We start from the raw sequence: 16448 nt of genomic DNA, 5'->3' as shown, positions 1-16448 counted from the left end.
AGTCATCGATTCGTTGGATCTATGCTATGCGCATGCGCAGAGGCTACTTTTTTTTATTTATTTTATTTTTTATTTTTTATTTCATTTATAAACCTATATTTATAAACTGCAACATTTACAAACAGCTGAGAAACAATAATCAAGCCCTAATATATATATATATATATATATATATATATATATATATATATATATATATATATATATATATATATATATATATATATATATATATATATATATATATATATATATATATATATATATATATGTGTGTGTATTACAGCTATATATATATATATATCTGTAATTCACTAAAATTGAAGTATTTATTTTATATATATAGCTGTAATTCACTGAAATTAGGGAGATATTCAAAAGGCCTGCTGGGGGGTGTATATATATATATATATATATATATATATATATATATATATATATATATATATATATATATATATATATATATATATATGTATGTATATTTACAGTATATATATATATATATTTACAGTATATATATATATAGTATATATATATATAATAAAATAAATACTTGAATTTCAGTGAATTACAGCTATATATATATATATAATAAAAAATAAAATACTTGAATTTCAGTGAATTACAGCTATATATATATATTTATATATATAATAAAATAGATACTTGAATTTCAGTGAATTACAGCTATATATATATATATATATATATATATATATATATATATATATATATATATATATATATATATATATATATATACATATATATATATATATATATATATATATATATATATATATATATATATATATATATATATATATATATATATCTTTAATTCACTGAAATTCAAGTATTGATTGTATTATATATACATACATATATGTGTATATATATATATATATATATATATACACACACACACCCAGCCAGCGGGCCTTTTCAATATCTCCCTAATTCTGAGGTCTCAAGGTCGGCAAGTATTGTATATATATATATATATATATATATATATATATATATATATATATATATATATATATATATATATATATATATATATATATATATATACAGTATGTATATATATATATATATATATATACACGGTAAATAAATATAACTAAATAAAATATTGCATAACTAATAGGATAAAATGTAAAAAACAAATTATTTCAATAAAATAATCGGGCCTGGTTTAGACCTAATCCTAAAATAAAGATCCTAGTTTATTGTGGCATTTATCTTTCACAAATTCGACTTTACTCATTTTTTTCCACCTCCATCAGAGCCATATTGGCCAATCTTTGAAGGGACAAGCGGTAGGAAATGGATGGATGAACAGCACTGCCAAGCCAAAGGTAGAGCAGCTCGGTGAAGGAGGGGCAGGTGGTTACCATGGCAACCTTAAACTAACGTAAAGTTGGTTGATAAGGAAGAAGAATGTCCGACAGGTAGAGACGCTGCGGTAGCTCTTTTGTTTTGAGAGGGGAGGGAAACAATTTTGACGTAGAAGACGTTCCCTTTCATTGACCTCAAGATGGAGTTTGAGACGACGCGGGCTGAACCCTCGACGACGCCGAGCCGCCACGAGAAGAGCTTGGGGCTCCTCACCGTCAAGTTTGTGGGCCTGCTGCAAGACGCCAAAGATGGCCTCCTGGACTTGAAAGTGGTCAGTGGGAAGTTAAAGAAGGGGAGAGGGACGCTGGCTTTGTGTCATGGTGCTATTAAGGGGTGCACTCAGGTATATTCTGTCTTCATTGGGTGACGCCGCCATTACTCAAATGTTTAAAAAGGCTACTATTTTTAATGGGGACGTGAGCACACTAACTAGAGCAGGCCTGGGCAATTATTTTGACTCGGGGGGCCAAATTTAGAGAAACAAAATGTGTCTGGGGGCCGATATATCTATTTTTAGGAAAACTAATACAAAACCTCACAATAAGGTCTGATTGAATGCTAAAAATGTTATTCCTTAAAAACGGAATGGAATTTTAAAAAATGTTCTACGAACGATAAAACCCTGAATATTGACAACATATGAACGTCACACCCCCTCTCAATCCACATATCGTCGTGGCGAGGTTGGGAGAGTGGCCGTGCCAGCAATCTTGAGGGTTTCTGGGTCAATCCCCACCTTCTACCATCCTAGTCACGTCCGTTGTGTCCTTGAGCAAGACACTTCACCCTTGCTCCTGATGGGACTGGTTAGCTGCCGTGCATGGCAGCTCCCTCCATCAGTGTGTGAATGTGGAAAATAGTGTCAAAGCGCTTTGAGTTTCTTAAAAAGGTAGAAAAGCGCTATACAAGTACGACCCATTTACCATATTTACTAGGGGTGTGGGAAAAAATTGATTTGAATCGCAATTCTCACGTTGTGCGATTCAGAATCGACTCTCATTTTTTAAAAATCGATTTTAATTTTTTTGATTTTTTTGATTATAATTTTTTATTTTTTTAATTAATCAATCCAACAAAACAATACCATAATAATGCAATCCAATTCCAAACCCAGCAACACTCAGAAGTGCAATAAACAGAGCAATTGAGAGGAGACACAAACACGACACAGAACAAACCAAAAGTAGTGAAACAAAAATGAATATTATCAACAACAGTATCAATATTAGTTACAATTTCAACATAGCAGTGATTAAAAATCCCTCATTGACATTATCATTAGACATTTATAAAAAAAAATTAAAAAGAACAATAGTGTCACAGTGGCTTACACTTGCATCGCATCTCATAAGCTTGACAACACACTGTGTCCAATATTTTCACAAAGATCAAATAAGTCATATTTTTGGTTCATTTAATAGTTCAAACAAATGTACATTATTGCAATCAGTTGATAAAACATTGACAAAAATCTACTTCTCTGCTTGCATGTCAGCAGACTGGGGTAGATCCTGCTGAAATCCAATGTATTGAATGAATAGACAATCCTTTTGAATCGGGAAAAAAATCGTTTTTGAATCGAGAATCGTGTTGAATTGAAAAAAAAAAAAAGATTTTGAATCGAATCGTGACCCCAAGAATTGATATTGAATCGAATCGTGGGACACCCAAAGATTCACAGCCCTAATATTTACAATCAAGCCAAATGCAACAAACACAGCGAAATATGAACGCGAAGGGTAAAAAAAAACATAAAAACATCTGCAATCTGATATATCACTAAGCTTTAGAACTTTGTTGTAAAAATCTCCTTCCGCGTTTGTCCCTGACACCCACATTTCAGGCTCTGGAAACACTCTGTGGAAACGCTCCCCACCCACACTGCTTGGTGCCTCGTCTGACCTGCTGTGACGTAGATTACCATAGTAACTAGTAGGGTTGTACGGTATACGGGTATTAGCATAGTACCGCGATACTAATGAATCATAGTCGGTACCATACCGCCTCTGAAAAGTACCGGTCCGCCACACCCTAAGATTTTTTGTTAAAATAAAGCCAATAATGCAATTTTTTCTGGTCCCCTTTATTTAGAAAAGTATCGAAAAGTACCAAAAAGTATTGAAATAATATTGGTATCAGGACAACACTAGTCACTAAAATATGCAAAAGCGCAGATTCCAACCATTGAAATACTTTGTATAGTAGGAGATGTATGGTAATTTGAAAACATGACTGCACATCATAATGGCAGCTACACTTTCCATCTTAAAGATCTAAAAAAGTTATTTGGGAATGTCCGGCGGGCCAGATTGAAAAACTCAACGGGCCGCATGTGGCCCCCCGGGCCTTATTTTGCCCAGGTCTGAACTAAACGGTACAACGTTGACGGAAATAATTCGGCAAACGGTACAAAGTACAAATAAAAGCCTAATCAGCCTTGTCATTCTTGTTGAATTGGAGTGTTTTGATAGTTAAAATTAAAGTACCACTGATTACCATCGAAAGAGTAAATGAAAACCACATTTCTAGGCTTGATTGATGCTAAATTGAACTGGAAATCTCATGTGGAAAAATATAAAATAAATAATAACGGAAGAAATGAACTAATTAAAAAGATAGTCTGTTTTTGTCAAACCATCTTTTTAATTTGTTCATTTCTTCCGTTATTTATTATATATTTTTCACATGAGTTTTCCAGTTCATTTTATCATGTATTATTGCACCCAAAAGTCGAGTTTCTTTTGATTGATTCATTGATTGATTGAAACTTGTATTAGTAGATTGCACATTTCAGTACATATTCCGAACAATTGACCACTAAATGGTAACACCCCAATAAGTTTTTCAACTTGTTTAAGTCGGAGTCCACGTAATCAATTCATGGTACAGATATATACTATCATCATAACACAGTCATCACACAAGTTAATCATCAGAGTATGTACTTATTTACATTATTTACAATCCGGGGGGTGGAATGAAGAGGGTTTGGTTGATATCAGCACTTCAGTCATCAACAATTGTATCATCAGAGAAATGGGCATTGAAACAGTGTAGGTCTGACTTGGTAGGATATGTACAGCGAGCAGAAAACATAGTGAGCTCAGATAGCATAAGAACAAGTATATACATTAGAAATACATTTGATTATTTACATTTGGTTATTTACAATCCGGGGAGGTGGGATGTGGAAGGGGGAGGGTGTTAGGCTAGGGTTGAAGTTGCCTGGAGGTGTTGTTTTAGTGCTGTTTTGAAGGAGGATAGAGATGCACTTTCTTTTACACCTGTTGGGAGTGCATCCCATATTGATGTGGCATAGAAGGAGAATGAGTTTAGACCTTTGTTAGATCGGAATCTGGGTTTAACGTGGTTAGTGGCGCTCCCCCTGGTGTTGTGGTTATGGCTGTCATTTACGTTAAGGAAGTAGTTTGACATGTACTTCGGCATCAGGGAGGTGTAGCGGATTTTATAGACTAGGCTCAGTGCAAGTTGTTTTACTCTGTCCTCCACCTTGAGCCAGCCCACTTTGGAGAAGTGGGTAGGAGTGAGGTGGGATCTGGGGTGGAGGTCTAGAAGTAACCTGACTAGCTTGTTCTGGGATGTTTGGAGTCTAGATTTGAGAGGTTTGGAGGTGCTAGGGTACCAGGAGGTGCATGCGTAATCGAAAAAGGGTTGAACGAGAGTTCCCGCTAGAATCTTCATGGTGCTTTTGTTGACCAGAGAGGAGATTCTGTAGAGAAATCTCGTTCGTTGGTAACCTTTCTGATTACCTTGGTTGCCATTTTATCACAGGAAAGATTAGCCTCTAGAATGGAACCTAGGTAGGTGACCTCATCTTTCCTGGTGATAACAATGTCACCCACTTCTACCCTTTCAATATCTACTCCGTCTATTTGTACTTGTGTTTGACTTTCCCTTCTACTGTTACCAAATAGCATTATTTTAGTTTTACTGAGATTCCAAGATAGTCTGTTTTTGTCAGTAAAACTAAAATAATGCTATTCGGTAACAGTAGAAGGGAAAGTCAAACACAAGTACAAATAGACGGAGTAGATATTGAAAGGGTAAAAAACACATTTTGGGTGTAATAATAAATGATAAAATTAACTGGAAAATTGGAAATCTTGTGTAAAAATATACAACATAAAGTAGCAAGAAACCACTGTTAAATTTAAAATATTGTACGCACGTACAACACTTAAGACCTTCAGTATATCAGTATGTGGAATTAAATTATGGAATGGATTAAGCAAAGAAATCAAACAATGTACTAATATGATCCACTTCAAGAAACTCTTCAAACTTAAAGTGTTTACAAAGTACAAAGAAGAAGAACCATGATAAACATTCTGAATTTAGCCCATCCATCCATTCATTTTCAAGATAATCTTACTCATCTCACCATATATACACTTATATACAATTGTGTCATTTAAACAATTTCTGTTTCAATCAACAGGCCGCAGAGAGCTTGGCCGTGAGACAGAAAAGACGCATATACGACATCACCAATGTACTGGAAGGAGTGGGGTTGATTGAGAAGAAAAACAAAAATGTCATCCGGTGGAGGTTGGTTCAGAACATGTCTTTTTTTGTATGTAATGTGACAGCTTCAGCAATTGTGCTACAACTTTATAAGGAGGGAGAGCAAGGGGAGTGAGACCCAGGAAGTGGTTGATCAGGTGAAGGTTCTGAAAGCCCAGATCTCTGCGCTAGAGGCCCAAGAGAAAGAACTGGACAACCAGAAGATGTGGCTAGAGGAGACTACCAAGTGCTTGAAACACGATCCAGTCACCAGCAAATATCCTTGCATGCTCGTGACTTCATGTTGAAAATGGTTTGGTGCCACATCTCTGCAATAGTGTGTAAAAACTCTTATCATTGTCCCATTTTATACTAAGTACATTTTGGCTTGAGTCTGGATCGCAAACAACTTCAGTTCTTCTAACAGTGATTTCTCAAAGTGTGCCGCAGAGGATGTTATGGGAGGAGTAGCAATTTGACAAAAATGAAGAAAAAGTTTCAAAAATGTTAGTAGAAACTACCAGAAAACCATTGGTTAGTTAACAAAAGCAGGTAAAAAGAGTCAGAGACAAATTTTCCAAGTATGAAAATGAGATTTGGAATGTAGGAAAGCTGTTTTTTATGTTCTGAGGGAAGTAACCTCCAAAAACAGGCATTGACAATTACTTGTGGACTCAATATAAGAAGGCCTTGTCATGGGGTTATGTTTTGTGTGCATCTCTCACTCTCAACGTCTTTTCATCAATCAATCAATGTTTATTTATGTAGCCCTAAATCACAAGTGTCTCAATGGGCTGCACAAGCCACAACGACATCCTCGGTCCAGATCCCACATCAGGGCAAGGAAAAACTCAACCCAGTGGGATGTCAATGAAAATGACAATGAGAAACCTTGGAGAGGGGAGACCGGATGCAATGGACGTCGAGTGGGTCTAGCATAATATTGTGAGAGTCCAGTCCATAGTGGATCTAACATAATAGTGTGAGTCCAGTCCATAGTGGATCTAACATAATAGTGTGAGAGTCCAGTCCATAGTGGATCTAACATAATAGTGAGAGACCAGTCGATAGTGGATCTAACATAATAGTGTGAGTCCAGTCCATAGTGGATCTAACATAATAGTGTGAGAGTCCAGTCCATAGTGGATCTAACATAATAGTGAGAGAGAGTCCAGTCCATAGTGGATCTAACATAATAGTGAGAGTCCAGTCCATAGTGCATCTAACATAATAGTGTGAGAGTCCAGTCCATAGTGGATCTAACATAATAGTGAGAGTCCAGTCCATAGTGGATCCAACATAATAGTGAGAGTCCAGTCCATAGTGCATCTAACATAATAGTGTGAGAGTCCAGTCCATAGTGGATCTAACATAACAGTGAGAGTCCAGTCCATAGTGGATCTAACATAATAGTGAGAGACCAGTCCATAGTGGATCTAACATAATAGTGAGAGTCCAGTCCATAGTGGATCTAACATAATAGTGAGAGTCCAGTCTATAGTGGGTCTAACATAATAGTGTGAGAGTCCAGTCCATAGTGGATCTAACATAATAGTGTGAGTCCAGTCCATAGTGGATCTAACATAATAGTGAGAGTCCAGTCCATAGTGGATCTAACATAATAGTGAGAGACCAGTCCATAGTGGATCTAACATAATAGTGAGAGTCCAGTCCATAGTGGATCTAACATAATAGTGAGAGTCCAGTCCATAGTGGATCTAACATAATAGTGTGAGAGTCCAGTCCATAGTGGATCTAACATAATAGTGTGAGTCCAGTCCATAGTGGATCTAACATAATAGTGTGAGAGTCCAGTCCATAGTGGATCTAACATAATAGTGTGAGAGTCCAGTCCATAGTGGATCTAACATAATAGTGAGAGTCCAGTCCATAGTGGATCTAACATAATAGTGAGAGACCAGTCCATAGTGGATCTAACATAATAGTGTGAGAGTCCAGTCCATAGTGGATCTAACATAATAGTGAGAGTCCAGTCCATAGTGGATCTAACATAATAGTGAGAGTCCAGTCCATAGTGCATCTAACATAATAGTGTGAAAGTCCAGTCCATAGTGGATCTAACATAACAGTGAGAGTCCAGTCCATAGTGGATCTAACATAATAGTGAGAGACCAGTCCATAGTGGATCTAACATAATAGTGAGAGTCCAGTCCATAGTGGATCTAACATAATAGTGAGAGTCCAGTCTATAGTGGGTCTAACATAATAGTGTGAGAGTCCAGTCCATAGTGGATCTAACATAATAGTGTGAGTCCAGTCCATAGTGGATCTAACATAATAGTGTGAGTCCAGTCCATAGTGGATCTAACATAATAGTGTGAGTCCAGTCCATAGTGGATCTAACATAATAGTGAGAGTCCAGTCCATAGTGGATCTAACATAATAGTGAGAGTCCAGTCCATAGTGGGGCCAGCAGGAAACCATCCAGAGTAGAGACGGGTCAGCAGCGCAGAGATGTCCCCAACCGATGCACAGGCGAGCGGTCCACCCCGGGTCCCGACTCTGGACAGCCAGCACTTCATCCATGGCCACCGGACCTGTGCCCCCCCTTCCACAAGGGAGAGGGGGCAGAGCAGAAAAGAAAATAAACTGCAGATCAACTGGTCTAAAAGGGGGTCTATTTAAAGGCTAGAGTATACAAATGAGTTTTAAGATGGGACTTAAATGCTTCTTTGAGGTAGCATCTCTAACTTTTGGGGACTGACTCATTCATTTTAGCCTCCCGCATGATCCTCTTAACACCATTTGCTCAGAGAATAGAGTAAACACGATGAGTGGATTATGACTATAATTGCTGTTGTTAGCCAGGCTAATCCCAAATCGCACAGCGCTCCCAGTCTTGTTTTTCCAGTTTATTGTCCTCAGTGTCACCCTGGTTTGTAATCCTTTTTCTTAACACCCTCCCCACTTATACATTTGTGACGCATGAGGACATCTGCGACGCTTTCAGCGGCAGCACTGTTCTGGCGGTTGTGGCTCCACCTGAGACTCAGCTGGAGGTGCTGTTACTTCCAAAGGTCGGCCATTTCAAGAACACACATTTTTACTTTATTTGCCTTTGCTAATATCTGCTTTCTGCTTCTGTGAGCAAGACCGGTCAGAAGAACTACCAGGTGAACCTACGCAGCAAGGTAGCACCCATCAAGGTCTTGCTCATCAACAGGGACTCGGACTGCACTCTGCCCGTGGTGTTCCCCGTGCCCCCCAGCGATGAGCTCTACCACGTGCTGACCACACCCTGTCCATCTCTCAGCCCTGACCGGCGCCACTTCTGGACACCCGCGTACTCCTCCAGGTCCAGCACCACCACCTCCTGCAGCCAGGACTCGCTCACCTCAGACCACCAGATGGTGCTGCCAGATCATGATGACATGTTGACGCCCTTGTCCTCCCCACCAGATGGACACATGGGTAAGGATATTGTGTGGGGCCTAGATGAGAGGCGAGCAAGACCGCTTTCGTTGAGCAGGATAAACCAATCCATTCACAGCGTCACTTGCAGTTCCGGAGTCAGGATCATTGTCCCTCCATTAACCTGAGCGAATGTTCCAGGTGTCTCCATGTGCTTTGCTAATCATTCTTGTCACTGCAGGGTGTCCCTATCAGCCAGCCTCAGTCTTGGAGGTTGAGCAGATGGACATGGCTGGCCCAGAGTTCCAGTCTATGCTGGACGTAAGCAGCCTGCTGAGGCACAACGCCATGAAGGTGGACAAAGACGGTAGGACTCTGGAGAGATTGCTGCTCTCTCAGTCAGTCAACATTTCTGATCAATTTGTCTTGTTTTACAATATAAATGCTTTAAAATGTAATATCGGAAATTATCGATATCGGTTTCAAAATTGTCGGTATCGGTTTCAAAAAGTAAAATGTATGACTTTTTAAAACGCCGCTGTGTACACGGACGTAGGGAGAAGTACAGAGCGCCAATAAACCTTAAAGGCACTGCCTTTGCGTGCCGGCCCAGTCACATAATACCTACGGCTTTTCACACACACAAGTGAATGCAAGACATACTTGGTCAACAGCCATACAGGTCACACTGAGGGTGGCCGTATAAACAACTTTAACACTGTTACAAATATGCACCGCACTGTGAACCCACACCAAACAAGAATGACAAACACATTTCGGGAGAACATCCGCACCGTAACACAACAGCACAAATACCCAGAACCCCTGGTAGCACTAACCAGTGTTTCCCACACATTCATTTATTTGTGGCGGCCCGCCACGAAAGAATTACGTCCGCCACAATTTAAAAAAAAAAAAAAAAAAGATTTTTTTTTTTTAAATTTTTTTTTTGTCCTGTCCAGCTTCACAGGCAAATCATATAGTTGATGTAGATGCCCATATCGGCTGTTCAGATTTACTTTACAAAAGAGAAGTGTAGGATACTTCTCTTGTTGCCTTATTTGTATTTGACTTTATTAAATGTATTTATATTAGAAACACAACATGTGTATATAACAAAGGGTGCAAAGTCTGCAGGCAGTAGGAAACACATGGTTAAGTGTAGGGAGTAAAACTGATGGCAGTCTAAAGTTCAAGATTTTTGGAGCTCTTTGTTCAGTGGATCAGATGTTTGATGAAGCTCTGTGTCTATCTACCACCACTACTGTTTTCTGTTTATTTGTTGCTGACTGTGGCAGGACACCTCTGCCTCTGTTTCACTTTATGTTGCTGGTAAATAATATGGTTGTAGTAGTAGGCTAAAGTTAAATCATTTAGTATGCACTAATTAAAGGGGCAAAGCTTTAAGAGACATTTTAGCTTTTATATTTTATAAGATATATTTTTTGTAAGAACCACAATTAATAAATATATTTCAGTGAATAACTTATTGTTCAAATCTGTATATAAATATGTACATAAAGTGTTGTAATTATATTGTAAAATGGATAGATGGACGTTTAAAACAAAACGGTTATTATTAATTAGTAAGTATACATTTTTTGAGCCTTTTTAAAGAAAATCATATCATTGTAGTAAATTATGCAAATTACTCGATAATGTCATGGTGACCACGCCCATAGCCACGCCCCCACCGCCACATGTATCTTGCCAGTTTATGGGAAACACTGCTAACTCTTCCGGGACGCTACAATATACACCCCCCCCCCACACACACACACACACACACAACCCCGTCCACCTCAACCTCCTCATGCTCTCTCCGGGAGAGCATGTCCCAAATTCCAAGCTGCTGTTTTGAGGCAAGTTAAAAAAAAAAAATGCACTTTGTGACTTCAATAATAAATGTGGCAGTGCCATGTTGGCATTTTTTTCCATAACTTGAGTTGATTTAATTTGGAAAACCTTGTTACATTGTTCAATGCATCCAGCGGGGCATCACAACAAAATGAGGCATAATAATGTGTTAATTCCACAACTGTATATATCGGTATCGGTTGATATCGGAATCGGTAATTAAGAGTTGGACAATATCGGGATATCGGCAAAAAAGCCATTATTGGACACCTCTAATGTCAACCTATGATGTGTTAGTATTTGAAAGCAATTATTCCAGAAGGAAATACAAATAATATGTTCCAGGATCAAACTGTTCTTCTCATGAAAACTTAATTGTACAGGCCTTTATTTTTTATTTAACATCTTGACCATCATAACAGGCATGGTGTGTAAACAATAAGTTAACCGCTGCAATATTTATAAGTTAACGCATCAAAGTGAACTCCTTGATAACAAGGAAATGTTAATTTCCTTTAACGGCACTGTTTGACAAAACTTGAAAATGAACTGTCTTTTGATTGATTGATTGAAACTTTTATTAGTAGGTTGCACAGTACCGTACATATTCCGTACAATTGGCCACTAAATGGTAACACCCCAATAAGTTTTTCAACTTGTTTAAGTCGGGGTCCACGTTAATCAATTCTAAGGCAGGGGTGTCAAACGTACGGCCCGAGGGCCGGATCAGGCCCGCGAACAGGTTTTACCCGGCATGCGGGATGAGTTTGCTAAGTTTAAAAATGAACCTGAAATTTTTGAATGAAAGAAACAGCTGTTCTGAATGTGTCCACTGGATGTCGCAATAGCAATTCTTTGTATCTTTGTAGATGATGCTAAACCACAGGATGTTAGTGCACCAGTCCAGGAAAATTATCAAACTACCGGTACATAAATAACATCCTGTAATTTGATTTTGATACAATTTTTTTTATCTTGATAGATTGAAAATTAACACCAATATAAATAACAACAAATACATTATTAACAGCAAAATATAAGTGTAAAAAAACCCAACAATATTATGATTTGTATATTTTCAGAATGTGCTTGTTCTATTTTTAAACAAATCAAACAATCTGAATGTGTCTTTATTTTTAAGTTATCGTGCCATCATTTTACCAGTCCGGCCCACTTGGGAGTAATTTGACACCCCTGGTCTAAGGTAAACTTATTAAAGATAAAATTATCTGCGACTACGAGGTAACTATGGATAATGCGATTATTTGCGATTAAAATATTTTAATGGTTTGACAGCCGTAGTTTAAACCAGGCCTGGGCAATTATTTTGACTCGGGGGCCAAATTTTGAGAAAAAAATGTGTCTGGGGGCCGGTATATCTATTTTTAGGAAAACTGATACAAAACCTCACAATAAAGCCTGATTGAATGCTAAAAATGTTATGACAGACCGCCTTAAAAACGGAATGGAATTTTATTTTTTTCTATAAACGATAAAACACTGAATATTGAGAACATATGAATGTCACACACCCTCTCGATCGACATATTTTACAATCAAGCCAAATGCAACAAAAATGCAACAAACCAGTGGAATATGAACGTGAAGGGTAAAAAAACAATAAACATCTACAATATGATATATTTGATATCACTAAGCTTTAGAATTTTCTTGTAAAAATCTCCTTCCGCGTCTGTCCCTGACACTCGCATTTCAGGCTCTGGAAACACTCTGTGGAAACGCTCCCCACCCACACTGCTTGGTGCCTCGTCTGAGCTGCTGTGACGTAGATTACCAGAGTCGCTAGTAGGGTTGTACGGTATACGGGTATTAGTATAGTACCGCGATACTAATGAATCATATTCGGTACTATACCGCCGCTGAAAAGTACTGGTCCTCCACACCCTAAGATTTTTTGTTAAAATAAAGCCAACAATGCAATTTTTTCTGGTCCCCTTTGTTTAGAAAAGTATCAAAAAGTACCGAAAAGTATCGAAATAATATTGGTATCAGGACAACACTAGTCACTAAAATCTAAATCTAAATCTAAAATCTAAATATCATGCAAAAGCGCAGATTCCAACCATTGAAATACTTGGTATAGTTCAAGACTTACGGTCATTTTCTTTCTTTCTTTCTTTCATGTTTATTTCGAATATGTAGACAAAACAAAAACAAACAAATTTTGCAAAAAACAACAAAAAAGCCATTCAAGAATGAATAATAAAAACGATAATAATAATAATAATAATAATAGTAATAATAAAATAAAAAGCAAAAAGAAACAAGAATTGAAAATAAACATTAATGTAAACATTAAAGGCCTACTGAAAGCCACTACTAGCGACCACGCAGTCTGATAGTTTATATATCAATGATGAAATCTTAACATTGCAACACATGCCAATACGGCCGGGTTAACTTATAAAGTGACATTTTAAATTTCCCGCCACACTTCCGGTTGAAAAAGCCTTCGAAGGATGACGTATGCGCGTGACGTAGCCCGAGGAACAGAGGTATGCCTTCTCCATTGAATACAATACAAAAAGCTCTGTTTTCATTTCATAATTCCACAGTATTCTGGACATCTGTGTTGGTGAATCTTTTGCAATTTGTTTAATGAACAATGGAGGCTGCAAAGAAGAACGTTGTAGATGGCTGTAGCAACACAAGGACCACTTACTCGGATAGCAGACGCCTAGCCGATGCTAGCAGACGCCTAGCCGATGCTAGCAGACCCACCGCATGGATGATCTGGTGAAGTCCTTCGTCGCGCCGTCAATCGCTGGAACGCAGGTGAGCACGGGTGTTGCTGAGCAAAGCAGATGAGGGCTGGCTGGCGTAGGTGGAGCGCTAATGTTTTTATCATAGCTCTGTGAGCTCCGGTTGCTAAGTTAGCCTTAGCTTCGTTAGCAACAGCATTGTTAAGCTTTGCCAGGCTGAGATCTATTAACCGTGTAGTTACATGTACATGGTTTAATAGTATTGTCGATCTTCTGTCTATCCTTCCAGTCAGGGATTTATTTATTTTGTTTCTGTCTGCATTTGAGACAGATGCTATCACGTTAGCTTATGCTAAAGATGCTAAAGAGCTTCGCCGATGTATTGTCGTGGAGATAAAAGGCACTGTAATGTCCATTTCGCGTTCTCGACTCTCATTTTCAAGAGGATATAGTATCCGAGGTGGTTTAAAATACAAATCCGTGATCCACAATAGAAAAAGGAGAGAGTGTGGAATCCAATGAGCCAGCTTGTACCTAAGTTACGGTCAGAGCGAAAAAAAATATGTATTTCACTGCATTCTAGTCCGTCACTCTAACGTTCCTCGTCCATCTTTCATCCTCGCTCAAATTAATGGGGTAATCGTCACTTTCACGGTCCGAATAGCTCTAGCTGCGTTGAAAACAATAGGAAAATATGAGGGAGTGAACAACTGACAACGTCACGCTACTTCCGGTACAGGCGAGGTTTTTTTTTATCAGAGACCAAAAGTTGCGAACTTTATCGACGTTGTTCTATACTAAATCCTTTCAGCAAAAATATGGCAATATCGCAAAATGATCAAGTATGACACATAGAATGGATCTGCTGTCCCCGTTTAAATAAAAAAAATTCATTTCAGTAGGCCTTTAATGTTTACATTAATGATACAGTTATGTATCATTAGAAAACATCACTGCACATCATAATGGCAGCTACACTTTACATCTTAAACATCTAAAAAAAAAAAATTTGGGAATGTCCGGCGGGCCAGATTGAAAAGCTTAACGGGCCGCATGTGGCCCCCGGGCCTTAATTTGCCCAGGTCTGGTTTAAACTGTAATCCCCTCAAATATATATAAATTTGGGGCGGCATGGCATAGTGGGTAGAGCGGCCGTGCCAGAAACCTGAGGGTTCCCCGCCTCTTTCCATCCAAATCGCTGCCGTTGTGTCCTTGGGCAGGACACTTCACCCTTGCCCCCAGTGCCGCTCACACTGGTGAATGAATGATGAATGATTGGTGGTGGTCGGAGGAGGCCGTAGGCGCAAACTGGCAGCCACGCTTCCGTCAGTCTACCCCAGGGCAGCTGTGGCTATGAAAGTAGCTTACCACCACCAGGTGTGAATAAATGATGGCTTCTCACTTTGAGTGTCTAGAAAAGCGCTACATAAATCTAATCCATTATTATTATTAAATACACAAGTGTGCATCTTACAGTACAATGTTTAAATCCTATACGCTCGTAGAAGCTGTTGACTTCATCAATGAGCTGATGTTAGTCAGCATGGTAAACACTGTGTGCGTGTTCTTTGTGTGTCATTTTTATGCAGACTACAGCTTCCACCTGGATGACCACGAGGGTGTGTGTGACCTCTTTGACGTACAGATCCTCAACTACTAAGCTCAGGGACCTCACCTTTTTTCTTGTGGCGTGGATCAAGTATACCTCTCCTTATAGTTCACCGGCTCAGTAAGTTTTGTACTTCAGGGATATTTATAAAGTGGTTGCGCCTCAATTTAAAGTTTTGAAGATTTTCCAGGTACATGGCTACAACTTAGTGTCATAGTTAGTTCAGATACGTAAATGAGAACACATCCTATTTACTTCCTGCAGCCCTACAACATCTTACATGTTCTTCCAGGCGCAGCAACTTGCCAAAATACGAAACTGCGGCAGTATTTTTTTATCCTACTGCAACTCATAGTTGAAATCGCTTACATTGGCTAACCTTGTTTGCTTGAAAAAGTGCCTAAAATTGTGTGCCACTGCCACTTTTTGTGTGTTCGTTTGTGTCTCTAATGTTATATATTTGAATAATTAATAATTGTTTAAAACTAATTCAAAAGAAACACATCTTTGTTCTTGTTTGTGGAATCTGGAGCTGGTTGCATTAATTGTAATTGATTTAATCACATTTCTGATTCAAAGTAATAGTCAAGTTGTGGATTTGATTTCAAAAATTTTACACATGCTTATTTGCACTTTTTAAAAAAAAAGTTTTTCAAAAAATTGGTGGAATCTCAAAACACTGGCTTTTTTATATGCCACAAAATAAATATGTAGAAATGTTCTAAATAAAGAAACCTGTTTGAATGCTCTACATGGCTCCTTATTTTTGAAAGATTTTCAAAAATATCAAAATTAGCATACGTTTAAAATAATAAAGAATCCTTCTTTGAGATATGTTGCGAACTGACAAACACAACATGTACGTATGTGTATATATATGTATATATATATATGTGTGTGTGTGTATATATATATGTACGTATGTGTATATATATATATATATATACACCGCCACT

General features: G+C 38.0%; 1 protein-coding gene across 1 annotated transcript; it reads left to right on the top strand.

The window, feature by feature from the left end:
• The first annotated feature begins 1351 nt into the window (after positions 1–1351).
• On the top strand, positions 1352–16234 carry e2f5 (E2F transcription factor 5). The gene is made up of 7 exons (XM_062023800.1): positions 1352–1678; positions 5867–5976; positions 6047–6208; positions 8861–8969; positions 9045–9363; positions 9545–9670; positions 15473–16234. The coding sequence occupies exons 1-7, from the start codon at positions 1547–1549 to the stop codon at positions 15541–15543; spliced, it is 1029 nt and encodes a 342-aa protein (XP_061879784.1). The 5' UTR covers positions 1352–1546; the 3' UTR covers positions 15544–16234.
• Positions 16235–16448: the final 214 nt, after the last annotated feature.

Source organism: Entelurus aequoreus, linkage group LG16, assembly GCF_033978785.1.
Source record: "Entelurus aequoreus isolate RoL-2023_Sb linkage group LG16, RoL_Eaeq_v1.1, whole genome shotgun sequence".
Classification (NCBI taxonomy): Eukaryota; Metazoa; Chordata; class Actinopteri; order Syngnathiformes; family Syngnathidae; genus Entelurus; species Entelurus aequoreus.
The sequence above is the reverse complement of the archived record's forward strand: the minus strand, read 5'-3'. Positions and strand labels throughout refer to the sequence as shown.

Bases quoted from the DNA above. Each gene is read 5' to 3' on its own strand.
- e2f5 (XM_062023800.1), top strand. From the start codon at position 1,547: ATGGAGTTTGAGACGACGCGGGCTGAACCCTCGACGACGCCGAGCCGC. The intron at 1,679-5,866 runs GTCAGTGGGAAG...TTCAATCAACAG, and splicing joins GCCTCCTGGACTTGAAAGTG to GCCGCAGAGAGCTTGGCCGT. The intron at 9,364-9,544 runs GTAAGGATATTG...TTGTCACTGCAG, and splicing joins CCCACCAGATGGACACATGG to GGTGTCCCTATCAGCCAGCC.